This window comes from Diabrotica virgifera, chromosome 5 (genome assembly GCF_917563875.1).
Source record: "Diabrotica virgifera virgifera chromosome 5, PGI_DIABVI_V3a".
NCBI lineage: Eukaryota > Metazoa > Arthropoda > Insecta > Coleoptera > Chrysomelidae > Diabrotica > Diabrotica virgifera.
The window spans coordinates 143,295,178-143,314,563 of NC_065447.1; the positions used below are offsets into that span (position 1 = coordinate 143,295,178).

The window sequence follows — 19,386 nt, forward strand, 5'->3', positions numbered from 1 at the left end:
TAAAAGCAAAGTTGTAGCTCATGAGAAATACGTTCTTATTCGTCTAATTCCAAATGGAATAATTCAACGCGAAATCACCGAAAAATTAAGCACTTTTCGGGAAAAGCTTATTAACATTTTTAAAGTATCTAAAAAAAGCTTTATACATATTTGTTTCTTACAAAAGTTTCTAGCGTCAAAAATAAACGAGTTACACTGAAAAAAAATAGTTGGCCCCTTTTTTTGGTGAAAAAAATCGTGAAAACCTCTTTCTATTTAGCACCCTAAATAAAATTTATCGTTACCGCTTTACCATTTATTTTAACTGTATGTGTATTGTTTATATGATCTGTAAGTTTTATTGGTTTGAAGTGATTATTTTTGAAAACATTTTATATTAAAAAAAAATTTCTAAAAATTTGTTAAAAATTTCCTTTTTTTAAAATATCTTAAAAAGTATTAGTGATAAAAAAATCTTAAAGAGTAAAGAAATGTAGGTTTTGCGATTTTAAATATGCTACCCAAGTAGCAATTTGTCGACGCGACAACGTTGTCTACCGCGTGGCAACGTTTTCTTACAACGTTGTTATTGCCTAGAAGACGACCCTATTCTGCACTAATTTGGTGGACGATTTTTGAGTTGTCTTGACGTTGCCTAGGCAACCTCCTGTGTAAGCGACATCGTTTCGTAAGCGTTGCATGAGACAACTGAAGCGACTATAAAAAGCGCCTGCGCGTGCAATGGTTGCTCAAGGAGTCAGACAGGTTATGTTTTTTTACCTATATTTTTAACACCTGTATGGTGAATGCGAAAACCAAAAAGTAAACTGTTTTGACATCGTATTGGGTATTTAAATTTATATAAATACATAAAGGACTTATTACCTGATGTGAAATTTATAAATGCATCTCAGATTACCGTCAAATATGGATATTTCACTTTTAAAAAACACACGCGCTCCTTTTTTATGACATTTTTGACAAAAAATATGCAAATTTAAAAAATAAAATTTTAATATAAAAGTCAAAATTTATGTTAAAGATGTTCTGTATAAATTTAATGTATTGATGGTGGTTTTAAAGGTATCAGAAAATGCCTGCATTTTTTATATTCTGTGTTTTCATTTTCTTTACATCCCAAAAATCTCAAGTAAAACCAAAATAGCGCATTAAACAATATTACCAATATTACTAAAAAAAATACCTTATTACTAACCCTAGACGGATAAGACAACTTAGAAGTCCAATCGCCAACCAAACCCGGCCGCGCCGACTATCACAACCATTTTAGAACGCACCCTCTTATTGGGTGACAGAGGTCATGTGACCAGTGTCAAAAGTGTATCATTTTCCTTAACAGCGTTGCCACATTTAGTAGATTTCTACTTTTTTGGTAGATTTTTGATATTTTTTAAAAACTTCTAGTAGGCAATATTTTTTAGTGGATTTTTGGTATATTTCAACAGAATTTGATCCATTTTTTTGGAATCATGAGGAAACTATAATAAGTATTTTTGAAAAATTTGAACGCAGAATGAAAGACTGCATTATTTAGAAAAACCAAAACGTTTCTTTTGAATGAGATATTTGGAATTAAAAGTCACACTAAATTTTTTTTTTCACCCCTGTTACTTATTAAAATAAACATTATAGAAGTTTTCAGAGACTTTCGGTCCTCGGTAATAACGTAATCTTTCTTTCTGCGTTTAAATTTTTCAAAAATACTTATTAGTTTTCTCAGGATTCGCAAAAAATGAAAACATTTAAAATACATTGAACATTTTAACAGGCGACATTTTGCGCCTATCCACTTAAGTTCGCTGTTGTTTTTATTTTAAAAAATCCCAAATATAGCCCAAAAATCCTTAAGTATATTTTAGTTTTTGATTTAGTAGGTTTTAGCTAAAAAATTATAATTACCAGTTGGTGGTTTGGAATAATTAGGTTTCCAATTTTGTGGAATTCCTCTTGGGACATTTAGGACGGATGTGCATATCACTGTATATTATACTGTATTTACATGGCTTAAAAAGAATCTACTGATTTTGTGAAAGCAAAACTACTGAAAGAGTAAAAACTGACCTGGCAACCCTGTCTACCAAAGCTGATGCAAATATTAAGGTTATCAAATCTCAAATCTACTGATAAAACAATGGACAATGGATTGGAAACCAGCTACTAAAAAAACATATAAACAGGTTGTTAAATAAATCGAATATTTCCATCAAAATAAAATATATAATAATAAGAAAAAAAATAAGGTTATAAAGTAGAAGTTGCCGCAAACGTGTCACACCCCTAGAACAACACCTAGGGTAGTGACTGGTCGTGACAGACAACTACTCAACTACAGAATCGGCCAGGGCGTAAATTAGTTTAGCATTATAACGTTTTTAAGTCGTTGCGATTGTTGAAAAAACTGAACTGTGATATAGTTGTCACAATGGTAATACATTAGTTGCCCGTATAACTAAAGGTATTACTTAACGTTGTAACATCGTAATGTCAGTCGGGGTAGGGGACATTGGCCGAAACAACTGAAAATGCTCTCGGGCAACGTTATATACAGTGCATTTGTTTGTACTGACAACCAATGCGTCGAAAAATTGCTACTTGGATAGTTTCATTTTGTTTTTCCTTAAGACAAAAATTGGTTAAGATATGGCTGTTCAAAATTTGCATACACTCGTGATTAGTGACCCGTTCAAGCTTTTTGAACTATAACCCTTTAAAAAATAAACACTTTAAAACGGTGAGACTGACAGCTCGTATAAACAATAGATAAGTAAGAAAATTGTTTGTAAAGCGGTAGCGGTTAATTTCATTTGGGGAGCTAAACACGGGGAGATTTTCATGATTTTTTTACCAAAAAAAAGCCAACTCTGTTTTGAGCGTAACTCGCTTATTTTTAATGCTAGAAACTTTTGTAAACAATTAAAATAAACCTTTTTATAAACACTTTAAAAAAGTTTGAAAGGACTTTTCCCGAAATGTGCTTAATTTTTCGGTGATTTCACCTTGAAATATTCGATTTGGAATTAGACGAATATGAACGTATTTGCCATGAGCTACAACTTTGTCTTTACTCGATTGATAGACTTTACTGATACACCATTTTTTTCGGGTTTTTATAAGCTACACTTTTGTCAAGGCTATTTTTTTCGATCAAATATTTAGTTTTTGAGTTATTTGCGAAAAACCGTCTGAAAACGTAGTTTTTTTGTCGAAAAATAAAGATTTTTAATCGCACTTAACTCGAAAAGTATTGACGTACATAAAAAACTCTATAGAACAAAAGTTGCTTAAAATCTGTCAATTTATCCACTTCCGGCCTTATCTTGAACATATGTTTTTTCACCCCCGAGAAGGGGTGACGGACAGCCCCCAAGTAAAAGCAACCAAAGGCACAATTTCAACTTTGAAGTGGAGGGTAAGTAGAACCTAAATCCAAATTTTCATGCAATTCGGAGTTGCCCCTGAAAATTACACGGTATCGCCGTATTTCCCGTTCATTTACTGGGCTATTAGTAAGTTTATGTCAAGGACTAGTCAACATATATCTGTAAGTTTGTATAGTTAATTTATTGTTACATTTATTTCTAAAGTTCAGCTAGAATAGGGTTTTCAGGTTTTTTCTTTTAACTATACATTTTTTTTGTACTCTTGTTTACTATTATTTTGTTTATCTCATTTACAATATACAATTGTCCTAGTTATACGTCCTTTTTAATTAATCTTTAGCTTTAGTGGATTTATATGTCACTTCATATTTCTCCTTAGTACCTTTGCCATCTACAGTATTTCTTTTGAGGCACAATATTGATATCTCGATATTAAAGCAAGAGCTCTTCTATTTACGATCCTGCACCTGTGCTTGTACATCTCTAATCCAAGATCTTTTCAAGATTTTTGAACACTTGGTTAACTCAATTGTTAACAATACTTGTTCAAGTTTTGTTTAAAATAATTTTAAATGTTAATCTTATGACTGTATTTTATAAAAATTCCCTAAGTCTTAAAGTTGTGCGTATAATAATGTAAAATTATTCTCCTAAAAATTTTAAAACTGTTATTCTATTTGCTTTTTATGATATAATTCCAGATGCAGAGAAGCTTGTCTTAGAAAATGCAAACATCAAAAATGTAAGCGACGTTGTGGAGATCCATGTAATGTGCCACCATGTTATGAACCATGTCCGAAGAAAATTAGAAGATGTCGTCACCCATGCATAGGCTTTTGTGGAGATCCTTGTCCATCTTTATGTAGAATGTGTAATGCTAAAGAATTGACAGAATATTTCTTCGGAACAGAAGATGAAGAAGATGCCCGATTTGTGGAGTTAGTTGATTGCGGACATATCTTAGAGTCATCTGGTAAGTATTTTGAGCATACGAGGTAAACATACGAGGAACTTTGATGTAGGTACATTTAAAAATAACCAAAGGCCTTAAGTCAGTTGAGTCTGGTGTCTCGTGAGTTTCTCTTATGACGTCAAACGGGGATCAGGTTAGGTATTATTATTTATTATATCTATAAATAATCATTTAAGGTATGGAAAAGTGGCTGGAAAGTGATGATGACCAAATTAAACCAAAAGTATGTCCCAAATGTAAAACAGTTATAAAATTAACGGAACGGTATAGTGAATATGTAAAAGGAAACCTATTGGATTTGCAGAATGTTAAAACGAAATTTTACGGGACAGACAAGGAAAATATAAAAGTAAACAAAAATTTGAAACATGACTTAGAGCTACTTATTCGGGAATTCCGCCCTTTTGGTAAGTTTAAAACATTATTTTTCTTATCTATGTTACGGGTTAAATGTCGCTAAGCGACTAAGAATGATTTTTATAATCAGATTGTCAAAATTTTTACTTTATTCTCACAAGTACTGGCCTAAACAATAGAGAACTTGCATAAAATTTTAAATTCGAAAAAAATGTTATAAATCACAACAGAACATATTTAAAACATGTATCAAAGATAAAAAAAAGTTTTGTTGGTCTTTCGTTTGGCCCCTAAAGACGATTAAAAATTCAAATTATACCAGCCAGCCCAAAACGCGTCGTGACGTCATCGGGTTATGTGTTTAATTCTACACCAACAAAGAAAACAAAATTGTATATCATTTTAAATTAGACATTATAAACGTCAGTAGAAAATACAGTTATGTGACGTTACAAGTGTTTTTGATCGTTTGAACTATTTATAGAAAACTTGTACTTTTACAAAATGGTTTTATTTTCCATAGTGAACCTTCTTTCCTTTACTTCAAAAACTATATCAAACTCGTAATCTCAACAAACTGGTATACATTACAATGACATAAGATAAATGTCATTAGAATATAAATATTTTTCCTTTATTCCGCGACTACGAGCTGGCTGAATACCCAAGCAGGTGGAGGCCAATAAACTAAAGAAGAAGAAGAAGAAGAATATACCTAAATATAGCCATAAACGGAACCATATAGTTAAACTATGTGACGTCACGGGTCGTTTGAACTATTTTAAAATACAGAAGACTTTAAATTTGTACTTCTAAATTATTGTTTTAGAAGCGTGAAATTTTGAAAATCTTATTTTTATACAAAACTGAACATTATTATGTAATAAAAAAATGTGCAAGTTCCCTATTATAAAAATCAAGCTTCAATATAGAAATATTGTCTTTAATATTAGGTGCTATCAAGCCATTTTTAAGACCGAAATCGTATATGAAATCAGGCATGAAGTAGGCTTTAGGCACAGAATAACTAACCATACAGAAGCGAAACTGACTGTCGTTTCCATTGATTGTGTGGGAACCGAAATATTTGACCTTGAGCTCTAGTTACAGAATGGAACTTGATGTTCTAAGGAATAGACCAATTCAAATGATGTGATATTTTTGACAAGTAGTTATTAATTAATGTTGAAATATAAAGTTTAACTATAAAATATAAATAAACTATAAAATAAAACATATATAAATATAAAATTTAACTAAAAACAACTGTCACTGTCAGTCTAAAAGTGAGGTTATACCAGTTACGTTGACACATGAGCATGAAAATTATGTTACCATTTTGGGCCTGAGTTTCGCTTCTGTATGGTTAGTTATTCTGTGCTTTAGGTATAAATTGTAAGTTGTAGATTATCTTGCTTGTCAAGGATTTATAATTCCTGATTAGAATAAATATAATAACAACTTTTCTGATTAGCTTGCACTTTGCGGTGCATGTCCCAATTACACAGATATTCAATGTCACATACAACCAAATACATAAACAAAAACATTGAGTAATAATTTCGTATATTGTTATTAAATAATTTAAAATTTAAACTGAATTTGCTAATGACTTAATAATTCTTATTTTCTGGATGCTTAAATAAATCCCTTTACAGTTGTTTTTCCCGTATGACATTGTCCACGCTGTAGTGAAACATCATAAGTATAAGGTATGATCAGACTAATTTTCAAATTACACAGAAAAATGAGAACTAAAATTTTGGAGAAATTTAATTTTTTCGAAATAACTTAAAAAGTATTAGTCATACAAAAAATCTCAAAGAGTAAAAAAATGTAGGTTTTGCTGTTATTAATATGTTAGTTTCATTTTGCTTTTCCGTAAGGCCAAAATTGGTTAGGATATAAAAGTAAATTGTTTGTAAAGCAGTAACGATTAATTTCATTTGGGGAGCTAAACACGGGAAGATTTTCATGATTTTTTTACCAAAAAAAAAATTTTAATGCTAGAAACTTTTATAAACAATTAAAATTAAGCTTTTTGTAAACATTTTAAAAAAGTTTAAATATACTTTTCCCAAAAAGTGCTTAATTTTTCGGTGATTTCACGTTGAAATATTCGATTTGGAACTAGACGACTAACAATCTATTTTTCATGAGCTACAACTTTGCTTTTACTCGGTTTATAGACAGAACTGATACACTATGTTTTTAATTTTTTTATAAGCTACACTTTTGCTAAGAATTTTTTTTTTTGATAAAATATTTACTTTTTGAGTTATTTGCGGAAAACTGTTTGAAATAGTATATTGTACAACAAGTGAGAAAAAAGACATATTTCTCACGAGCCCAGAAGTTTGTTGGCACGAGCCGAGGGGTCTAGGACATTTCGCCGTCGCCATTTCGCCGTAGCCGTGTCGCCGTCGAGCCATTTCGCCGTCGCCGTTTCGCCGTCGAGCCATTTCGCCGTCGCCATTACTTGTATATGTTACAGTTCAAGTTGATTCTCAGTTAGATTCGCCAACTGAAACGAGCAGTAAAAGTTGATTTTAAAAATTTAAATCAACTTTTACTAGTTGGAGTTGACTCTTCCTGGATCGATTCAGTAAATGTTGATTATACGAGAATCTCAAGTGCATTTTTGATGAGTGTGCGTTTCTTTGTTTTGACCGTTTCAACTACTTATTAGTATTGCCTGTAACGTCGCCCCCGTTAGGTAAATTATTCTGATTCGATTTTTTGCACAAAACTTACTCAAAGAAATACATCCGTATAACAATCCTTATAACAAATACACAGGGTGTCACGCGGTACCGCGATCGAAAAATTGTTTAACCAATTTTTGTTAACCAAATTCACAAAAATAATTTTTATCTACTCTATCTCATATTATGTAAAGCAGCGATTCTCAATCTGTGGTACATGTACCACTGGTGGTACATATCATTATTTGCGGTCCTGCCAAAGACAAACCATTTTCATTTCCAATAATGACACGAGCCGTCTCACCGTGCCTCGGAGAGCACGTTAATCCGTCGGTCCCCTTCGGCTAGTGTACATCGACACTAGTTATTACTTGAAACAGGGTTAAAGATGTAATTGGCGCCGGAACTGTCCGAAAGGCAAAAATGCCATACGAAGCCGTCCGGTCCCCTTCGGCTAGTGTACATCGACACTAGTTATTACTTGAAACAGGGTTAAAGGTGTAATTGGCGCGGGAACTGTCCGAAAGGCAAAAACGCCATACGATATTATATATTATGAAAGTCAGAAACTAAAAAAAATCAAAAATTAAAGCTACCTCTATAAGATCCTGAAGAAATTTTTGTCATTATTTCATTAATAAGATATTATTTTTAATTATCAACAATGAGCGCTAAGCGTGTATTGAGGCGGCCGTCAATGTGAGTGCGAGTGAGATTCACCATTGGACGGCCGGAATGGTGCATCTCTTTAGCACTCACCATTGACGGCCGCCTAATACGCACTTAGCGCTCATTGTTAATAATTAAAGATAAAGCTTAGTAATAAAATACAGTCATCTCTCTCTATAACGATATATCTCTCTATAATCATACTGTACTAAATAACTTAGGTTAATTTTCTCTATTGCCCGAGTTATCGATAACTTTACGCTTTTTCGAAAACATCTTGACTGTTCACAGACCGAGATACAACCGAAAGAAGTCGTCAATAGAGGACAACATCTGTGTGAAAACAGTTAAGGCACACCGCCCGAACGATAAAAGCGTGTAGTAATTACTCAACTTTCGGCATACTGGATTGAAATTTGAACCACCAAATTTTTGCTAAATTGGAGCCACAAAATGAATCACTCACTAATCACTTTTTATCAAGTTACACCTACGCAAGAGCTTTTTCAGTTATTCCCTGTGTTTCAATTAAGTGTTATCTTTAATTGGTAAAATTCTCACGGTTTAGTTATCTTAGTTATTGCCAAACGCAAATGGTTATCAGTTGTTTCTTGAAAAGTAAGGTCATCGAATATTGAAAAGTTATCAGAGAACGATATCTGTATAGAGAAAGAATTAATACATTGTCCTTATGACGAACCAAACAATGTTTAGTATTTTGATCGTTATAGAGGAATTATCGTTATATAGGGAATCGCTATAAAGAGAGACTGCTGAGTGACAAAAATTTCTGCTGGATATTGTAGAGGGGGCTATAAACTTTGATTTGGTCACTTTCTGACTTTCATAATAATGGATTTTAACCGAGTCTTGAAAATGGCTATTTTCGCATTTTTCAAATTTTAAATCGCGTATAACTCGACAACAATCAATTTTAGAGAAAAATCACAAAATACCTTTTTTTACTCAGACTAACCCAAATGATCTAAACAAAAATTGTTCGAAGTGAAGAAATTATTTTTGTGAATTTGTCTAAAAAAAACTGTTTAAACAATTTATCGATCAAGGTACTGCCTGGCACCCAGTAGATTTGTTATAAGGACCTCTTTTTGAGTAAGTTCGTGCAAAAAATTCGAATCGGAGTAATTTACCTAACGGGGGCGACAATACAGCCTAGACTAATTTGAACATATTCAGTAACATTTAATTTCTAGAATCGGCTGTTTGTGTGAATCAGAATCAACTTTTACTAAATGGCATTGGGAAGAGTATACTTTTCCTAGTTGGAGTCTACTTTTACTAGTAAATGTTGAATATAAATCTTCATTTTATATTTATAATCAACTTTTACTGAAACCAGCCGTTAGAGTTGACTCCAACTAGTTGGAGTCAACTCCAACTGGATAATCAACTTGAACTGTAACATATATAAGTTTTGAATGGTTTTCGAACGATTATATTTCGAACACTTTTGCATAATGAAGTTTTTTATTTTTGATACAGTAAAAACAATTGAAATTGAAATCCCTTTTCTCAATATTTTTTATTTCCGGGAAGCTGATAATAGTCATATTTTTAATACTGTAAATATTTTATTTTTCAGACAAAAACAATGTATAGTTGAATACGAAAATATAACTTGGTTTAACTACCAACATCAGCATTTTATTTACACTGACATTTAGTATAAAAAAAGTTAGTATGTTCGTTCTTGTAAACTTAACCAATGCCGGGATGGCGACGGCGAAACGGCCGACGGTGAACTGGCTCGACGGCGAAGTGGCTCGATGGCGAAACGGCGACGGCGAAACGTCCCAGTCCGCGAGCCGAGGCACGAGGCGAGGGTCGCAAATCAAGCGAGGGAGACACATGTCATTTTCTCATTTGTTGTACACTGTACTTTTTCTATGGATGCGATTTTTCTTGCGAATATTCTTAAAATTTATATACTTACGTTATTTATTTAAAATTCTAAATAACAGTTATTTTCTAACAGTTTTGAAAGGTAATTCCTGGTAAGTTTTACTCCAACACATTTTATTTGACAACATTAATTATTGTGCTTGTATTGTGCATGTTACCATGGAAACGGCGATCATATATGGAAAACCGTACGAGAACCCGTGAGAAAAAATATTTCTCACTGCAATGGCCGACTTTTCTCACTGCATGAAAAATTTTTCTGTAAGAAGTGAGTTAAGTTGCACATTGTATAGCATCCATAGAAAATAGTATAATATTGTACAACAAGAGAGAAATATGTCGTTTTCTCACGTGTTGTACACTGTACTTTTTCTATGGATGCGTTTTTGTCAAGAGTTCAAACTTCAAAATTAAATAATTTAGATGCTTTTATGTAGATTATATGCCAAAATTGAAATAAAATACATATTATACACATATGTAGGTATTTAATATTCTTAATATTTATATACTTTTATTTATTTAAAATTATAGTTACCGCAGTTATATTTGAACAGTTTTGAAAGGTAATTCCTGGTAAGTTTTGATTTGACACATTTTATTTGACAAAAAATTTGTGTCTCTATTTTGCATGTTACCATGGAAACCGCAATTCTACGTATGGAATCCGTGAGAAAAAATATTTCTCACTGCAATGGCCGACTTTTCTCACAGCCTGAGAAATTGTTCGTTTTGAATGTATGTAAGTAGTGAGAGAAGTTGCACATTGTATAGCATCCATAGAAAAACGTAGTTTTTTTGTCGAAAAATAAACATTTTCAATCCCAAATATCTCGAAAAGCATTGACTTACATAAACAACTCTATAGAACGGAAGTTGCTTATAATTTGTCAGTTTATCAATTTCCGGGCTTATCTTGAACGTATGTTTTTTTACCCCCGAGAAGGGTTGACTATCACCCCCCAAGTATAAGCAAACAACGGCACAAATTCAACTTTGAAGTGGAGGGTAAGTAGAACCTAAATCCAAATTTGCCCAAATTTGCTCCAAATCATGCAATTTGGAGTTGCCCCTGAAAATTATACGGTATCGCCGTATTTCCCGTTCATTTACTGGACTATATTTGAAGATTTCCGTTTTGTAATGAGCTACTAGTTCTAAGGTTCTGAAACTGTTTTCTTGTGTATGCTTAATTTAGTATTATGTTTATATGGGATTGAGCTACAATTTTTGGTGTACCTAATGAAACTAATACTTTTTAATTAACTACTATTTGACGTTTCGATTTCTTCTCCGGAAATCATCTTCAGAAAATTAAAAAGAATTTTTCAAATTTAATTTTCAGTAGTAATTGCACGAGAGCTCTAAAATTATCGATTAGTTTCCCGAGTGACACTTTGACAGTTTTAATTTCACGACCCGAAGGAGAGTGAAATTATGTCAAAGTGTCACGAGAGCAACAAGTCGATAATAGATAATTGTAGAGGGCGAGTGTAATTAATTCGCTCAGATTATTTCATGAATAAATCTGTCTGTTTAAATCATTTTAACTAATATTTTATTGATACTTTCGCCTGAATATTTGCTAAACCTGTTTCTTGTTGTTCTCTGTGGCAAGTTGTAAAACATTAATTGTCATTAATGTCACTGAATGGTCATTTTTGCGTAGTAACGAAGGGCATCTGATGTCACGACAGGATATTATCAAAAATTATCGGGTATAATATCACAAGAGAGTGAGAATAAATTGAAAATAATGCGACAGTTTTTCGAAAATTTGTTGTCTGGCAATATAAACGAGAGCCCGCAGGGCTCGAGTGGCTATTGCCCAATGACAACAAATTTCAGTAAAAAAGAAGCATTATTTTCTTATTTATTCTTACTGTCGTGTGATATTCGTAAGATTATTTTTTAATACGTATATTATGGATATTTTTTTTAAATGTGACAGTTGTCAAAACTCGGAAACTGGTTGCCATTAAACAGAAACAATCTACTTAAAAAAATTCTATCGGTAATTTTCTACAGTAGATAATTCTCAGTATAATTTTAATCTGATTGGACAGAATTAAACACGTGATCAAATATATTATTATACGATTGGAAGTTAAAATCATTAAAAAATAATCACTGTAATTTTTATTTCTGTATCTATTGGTCAGAATCCCCTATGAATGAAATAATCTTTTTAATTTTCTGGAAATCGAAACGTCAAACAGTAGTTAATTAAGAAATGTAATTTTCATTACACCAACAATTGTGGCTCAATCCCATATAAACATAATACTGAATTTAATAATTTGTTAATAAAATATTTCATATTTCACTCAATAGGGAACTTGCATATTTTTGTTTTATTACATGTTGTTTCGTTTAAAAATAGTACTTCCAAAATTTCTCAAACGCCTCAAAAACTCGTAATAACATAGAAGTACACATTTAAGATCTTCTGTGTATTTAAATCATTTCAAACGATCGAAAAAGCACGCGAACTCTTGTGACGTCATATCGTAATATTTTGTAATGCCATTTCTCTTGTATCATATAAAAATAATATGTACCATTTGGTTTACTTTGGAGTTTAATACAGTTTTTGAAGAGATGGTATTGAATTGTGTGTGTGTTTACTATGAAAAATTAAAACAAGTAGGTACTACAAGTGTTGTTTAGTACCATTATGTTAAAACCCCTAACAAAATATTTATCAGATTACCAGTCTAAAGATTCAGGAAATAGAGAACGAAAAATACAACAGAAATTCAAAAAAATTCTATAATAAAATAAAAGAAAACAATAGAACATTCAAAGATAAATTAAAAGGAATAAAAAACAAACAAGGTAAAATTGTAGAGGAAGAGAAAGAGTATAAAGAAATATGGGCAAGTCACTTTAAAGAATTACTAATTGAACCAGTTATAAATGATGAAATAGAAGACGAGGACGAAGAAGAAACGAACACACAGGAACCAACATTAGAAGAAGTAAAAAACATTATAACGAAAGGGAATAATGGAAAGGCACCTGGGAAGGACGGAATAAATCTAGAACTAATAAAATACGGAGGGGACATATTGCATGAAAAAATACATGAATTGATTAAGAAAATATGGAAAGACGAGACAATGCCGAACGAGTGGGAAATTGGACAGATTATAACGATCCATAAAAAAGGCGACCAGCATGAGTGTAAGAACTACAGAGGTATTACACTATTAAACGTTGCCTATAAAATATTATAGTCAATAATACAAAAAAGGTTAACAGATGAAACAAAAAATATCATAGGACAATACCAATGCGGTTTCGTAAAAGGCAGATCAACAACAGATGCAATACATACCATTAAACAAATCATGGAAAAAGCACACGAACATCAACATGAAATAGAAATATTATTTATAGACTTTGAACAAGCCTTTGACTCAATGAAGAGAAAGGAAATAATGAAAGCCCTAAAATATCAAGGAGTAAGTAAAAAACTAAGAAACCTAATAAAAATGTCTATGAATAAATCAAAAATAAGTATCCTAACACAAAAAGGGGAAACAGAAGAATTCGAAATAAATAAATGAGTGAGACAAGGTGACTCACTGTCAGCAACACTATTTAACCTGACCGTAGATTTTGTGTTAAGAAAGATCCATAAGGGAAACCTAAGAGCATCAGGTTACCAACTAATCGCCTATGCAGATGATATAGCGATAGTAACAAAAACACGAAAAATCATGAAAAAATTCATAGATGGAGATAGAAGAAGAGGGAAAGAAGATGGGACTAAGAATTAATGAAAAGAAAACAAAATTAATGAGACTCGGAAAAGCAGAACAAAACAGAGAGATAAGGATAGGAAATAAAAAATTCGAGGAAGTACAGAAATTTAAATACCTGGGCGTTATGATAAATAACAAAGGGGATAGAAAAACGGAGATCGAAGAAAGAATAACTGCGACAAACCGGGTATACCAAGCAAATAGAAAACTACTAAAGAGTAAAATATTGACCAAACAAACAAAAATGAATATATATATATATATATATATATATATATATATATATATATAACAATAATAAGACCAATAACGATGTATGCAGCAGAAACCATGACTATGACAAAAAAAGAAGAAGAGAAATTAAGGATAAATGAACGAAAGATAATAAGGACAATACTGGGTCCAGTGAGAATCGAAGAACAAGACTATAGAAGGAGAACGAATAAAGACATTTTAGAAGAATTAAATGGTGAAGATATAGTAAAGAAAATAAAAGTACAAAGAACCAAATGGCTAGGTCACATATGGAGACAAGGACCAGAATCAGTATCCAAAGCTATGATATTGTGGCAACCAGGAGGAAAAAGGAGACGTGGTCGACCCAGATCGAAATGGTTAACTGAAGTAGAGGAGGACCTTAGAGGAGCAGGAATTACAAAATGGAAAGAGAGGGCAATAGACCGGAAGAAATGGAGACATATTAGTGAACAAATAAAATGATCATGGGGACTGATCCACCCCGTAAAATGTATCTAGAAAGCGAAAGCGGCGAAACCCCACATGGGATGTTAAGCCATATACTATATCAGTCGATAAGAAACGACATTTAATAAAGTGGTTACATGCATGTTGAAGAGACAATAAAGAATTTTAGTTTATTCTCAAGATCTTCATGTGTATAAAAATAATGTTAATGTAAGTATTTAATGTTTATTGTCTGCTTAATAGCTTTTTTTAATAAATCAAATGTATTTTGACTAAAAAGGGTATACTTAACTTTTGGTATATATTAGTAGATGTATGGTACGGCATATTGAATGGTATTTACCTATACAATATTTTTCTGGGACTGTTATTGCTATAAAGTTAAAATAAACTAATCATAATAATAAAGATTAATGTTCATAATGCGTTAGTTATCATACTACCCTTTAGAAAAACCCTCTTCGGTCATTTGAAAAAATTGTCTTAACAAAAACACTCATATTATGAAATATATAGTTCACAGCAACTATCTAGAGATTTATAAAACTAAGATACCTACACCCTAAAATTACTACAAGTAAACGAATATCAAAAGTAATGAATTAATGGCGCAGAACTTAAACATTTTTAACTTTATGACGTCACGACCAATGAGGGTGCCTTTTTGGACTGACTGCTAGAATTTTAATTTTCTTTCGATTTTAATCGTTTTTAAAGCCCAAACGAAAAAAAGTTGTTTTTGATATATTTTAAATTATGTTATGTTGTGATTTATAGCATTCAATTCGAATTTAAAATTTTATAAAAGTTCACTATTGCGATGGATTATAAAAATGCCTAATCGGATGTTTTGATTTTGTTTAGGTGCAGAAATATTCTTAACGGATTTACGTAAATTGTCTTTTCGTTTACAAGATAGTTTAAATAACCGGCGTCAGCAAATAAGCAAACTGGGACTTTCGGCAATTAAAGCAAAAGTGGATATATTTAAACTATTATTAGAGCCACTAAAGAATAACAAAGTACAATTACAAAATACACCGATGTCGATGATTCAATCCAAATTTATATCAAACTGTCTGATGGAACATATTGACTCGATAAGTAAACAACAATATGACGACATGATTTTAGAGATTGATCGATTCTACAAATGCCTACAGTTTGAGAGCATAATGTATAAACCCTATTTATTTAAACCAGAAGTCAAAATTATGGTAAGTTGTGATTATACAATACTCTAGTTATACTATGTAATGTCTATTAAGCTAGAATAGCCATTTCATGAGGTAGCCATGAGACTTACCCCATATTTCAGAGAAACAGGTGGCTATTCCAGCTTAATATTAAGCTAGAATAGCCAACATTCATATATCCGCAACGAAAGTAGATAGAGAGTCGCTACCGACGGCCTATTTTATTGCTAATTTATTGCTTATTTATTACGCAAAATAAAAATTTATTGCTTCAACCCCTTCAGAGAAACAGGTGGCTATTCCAGCTTAATATTAAGCTAGAATAGCCAACATTCATATTTCCGGAACGAAAATAGACAGAGTTTAGCTTCCGGCGGCATATTTTATTGCTAACTAATTGCTGAAAGATTGGGTAAACAAGAATTTACAAACTCACCCTCTTCAACCCCTACCGTTATCATCATTCCACGGAATCCACAAAAAGTGAAAATAACCAGTTTAAAGACCTAAAACCAAGTGGGCATTTTTTCCTTATTAATTGCTACAGGTCTAAGCCAAAAATGAATCTTTTGCTTCATCCCCTAACGAGCAACAATGGCTACTGCGGTTTAATACTTAAGCTACAATACCCAACACTCCTATTTCAGGAAAGAAAGCAGATAGAGGGTCGCTTCCGGCGACATATTTTATTTATAATTAATTTCTGAAAGATGGGTATACCAGAATTTACAAACTCATCCCCTAAAACCCCTACCGTTATCATCGTTCCCCGGATTTCACAAAGAGTGAAAATAACCAGTTTAAAGACCTAAAACCAAGTGGGTATTTTTTCCTAATTAATTGCTGCAAGTCTACGCCAAAAACTAATATTTTGCTTCATCCCCTAACTAGAAACAATGGCTACTGCGGTTTAATACAAAAGGTACAATACTCAACACTCCTATTTCAGGAACGAAAGCAGATAGAGGTTCGCTTCCAGCGGCATATTTTATTGCTAGTTAATTGCTGAAAGATAGGGTATACAACAATTTACAAACTCACCCCCTCCAATCCCTACCGTTATCATCATTCCCCGGATTTCACAGAAAGTGAAAATTACCAGTTTAAAAACCTAAGAACAAGTGGGTAATTTTTCCGAAATAACTGCTGCAGGTCTACGCCAAAAACGATTTTTTTGCTTCATCCCCTAACGGGCAACAATAGCTACTGCGGTTGAATACTTAAGCTACAACACTCCTATTTCAGAAACGAAAGCAGATAGAAGGTCGCTTCCGGCGGCCTATTTTATTGCTAATTAATTGCTAATTTATTACGTAAATTAAAAATGTATTGCTTCAACCCCTTCAGAGAAATAGGCGGCTATTCCAGCTTAATATTAAGCTAGAATAGCCAATGATGATTAATTGCTGTAGCAATTAATCACCTAAAATACCCACTTGGTTTTAGGTCTTTAAACTGGTTATTCTCACTTTTTGTGGATTCCGGGGAATGATGATAACGGTAGGGGTTGAAGGAGGTGAGTTTGTAAATTCTTGTATAACCAATCTTTCAGCAATTATTTAGCAATAAAATATGATGCCGGAAGCTACCCTCTATCTGCTTTCGTTCCGTAAATATGAATGTTGGCTATTCCAGCTATTGCTATTAAGCTAGAATAGCCAACATTCATATTTACGGAAGGAAAGCAGATAGAGGGTAGCTTTCGGCGGCATATTTTATTGCTAAATAATTGCTGAAAGATGGGGTATACAAGAATTTATAAACTCACCCCTTCAACCCCTATAGTTATCATTCTCCGGAATCCACAAAAAGTGAAAATAACCAGTTTAAAGACCTAAAACCAAGTGGGCATTTCTTGCTGATTAATTGCTACAGTCTAAGCCAAAAATGAATGTTTTGCTTCATTCCCTAACGAGCAACAATGGCTAATGTGGTTTAATTCTTAAGCTACAATACCCAACACTAATATTTGAGGAACGAAAGTAGATAGAGGGTCGCTTCCGGCGGCATATTTTATTTCTAATTAATTTCTGAAAGATGAGACCAGAATTTACAAACTCACCCCCTCCAACCCCTACCGTTATCATCGTTCCCGGATTTCACAAAAAGTGAAAATAACCACTTTAAAGATCGAAAACTAAGTGGGTATTTTTTGCTGATTAATTGCTACAGGTCTACGCCAAATGAATTGTTTGTTTAATCCCCTAACGAGCAATAATGGCTACTGAGGTTTAATACTTAAGCTACAATACCCAACACTAATATTTTAGGAACGAAAGTAGATAAATTTCCGGCGCTATATTTTATTGCCAATTAATTACTGAAAGGTGGTGTATATATATGGGCCATTGCACGAACATACGCCTGTTTTGGATTACTTCGATAACGAATATTTTACTGGGCAACATAAGAAGTACGAAAGTAAATGGCGCTAATAATTATTCCAATAAACAACAATGTAATTTGCAATTTACTTTAGTTCTTCTTATTTTGCACAGTAAAATATTCGTTGTCGAAGTAATCCAAAACAGGCGTATGTTCGTGGAATAGTTTATAGAAGCCCTATCTACTTTCCTTCCTGAAATAGGAGTGTTGGGTATGGTAGCTTAAGTATTAAACGTAGTAGCCATTGTTGCTCGTTAGGGAGAAAAACAAAAAATTCATTTTTGGCGTAGACCTGCAGCAATTAATTAGCAAAAAATTCCCAAATTGTTTTAAGTTTTTAAACTGGTTATTTTCACTCTTTGTTAAATCCGGGGAACGATGGTAACGGTAGGGGTTTGTGGGAGTAAGTTTTTAAATTCTTGTATACCCCATCTTTCAGCAATTAATTAGAAATAAAATATGCCGCCGGAAGCGACCCTCTATCTGCTTTCGTTCCTGAAATATGAGTGTTGGGTATTGTAGCTTAAGTATTCAACCGCAGTAGAGATTGTTGCTCGTTAGGGGATGTAGCAAAAAATTTATTTTTGGCGTAGACCTATAGTAATTAATTAGCAAAAAAATACCCACTTGTTTTTAGGTTTTTAAACTGGTTATTTTCACTTTCTGTGGATTCCGGTGAATGATGATACCGGTAGGGGTTGAAGGGGGTGAGTTTGTAAATTCTTTTATACCCAATCTTTCAGCATTTAATTAGCAATAAAATATGCCGCCGGAAGTGACCCTCTATCTACTTTAGTTCCGGAAATATGAATGTTGGCTATTCTAACTTAATATTAAGCTGGAATATTGAGCTGTTTCTCTGAAGGGGTTGAAGCAATAAATTTTTAATTTGCGTAATAAAGTAGCAATAAAATAGCAAAAAAATATGGGTTAAGTCTCATGGATCCCTTATGAAATGGCTATTATAGCTTAATAGACATTACTAATGTACCTAAAGGCGCATTCTCACGGTTCGATTTTAGTTGATCAATTTTAGTGGATCAACTAAAATCGAATGATAATAGCTGTGAGAACATATGTTTCAATTTTAATCGGTCAACTTTTGTCGATTCAACAAAATATTGATCGAGTCAAACGTTATCGTTCAACTTGACGTTTTTTCAGATAATTTGAATAGTGTTTGAAGCGTATGAACATTTGTTGGTCGACTTGAATCACTCTTGTCTGTTATGCTCAGATGTTTATATCCTTCTGTATCCTCCAAAGCAAGTTCTTTTAGCAGAGTTTTTGAAACACAACATTCATTCCTTCTTTTAATTCAAT

At 32.6% G+C, this 19,386-nt stretch overlaps 1 protein-coding gene across 2 annotated transcripts in view; it reads left to right on the plus strand.

Moving 5' to 3' along the window:
• The window catches only part of LOC114339972 (NFX1-type zinc finger-containing protein 1-like), a 380,271-nt gene that overhangs the window by 306,414 nt on the left and 54,471 nt on the right, over nt 1–19,386 (plus strand). For both annotated transcript variants that reach the window (XM_050650389.1, XM_050650390.1), the window contains 3 exons: nt 4,082–4,353; nt 4,530–4,760; nt 15,347–15,699. In XM_050650389.1, the coding sequence (XP_050506346.1) occupies nt 4,082–4,353; nt 4,530–4,760; nt 15,347–15,699 (856 nt within the window). The remainder of the gene's footprint in view (nt 1–4,081; nt 4,354–4,529; nt 4,761–15,346; nt 15,700–19,386) is intronic.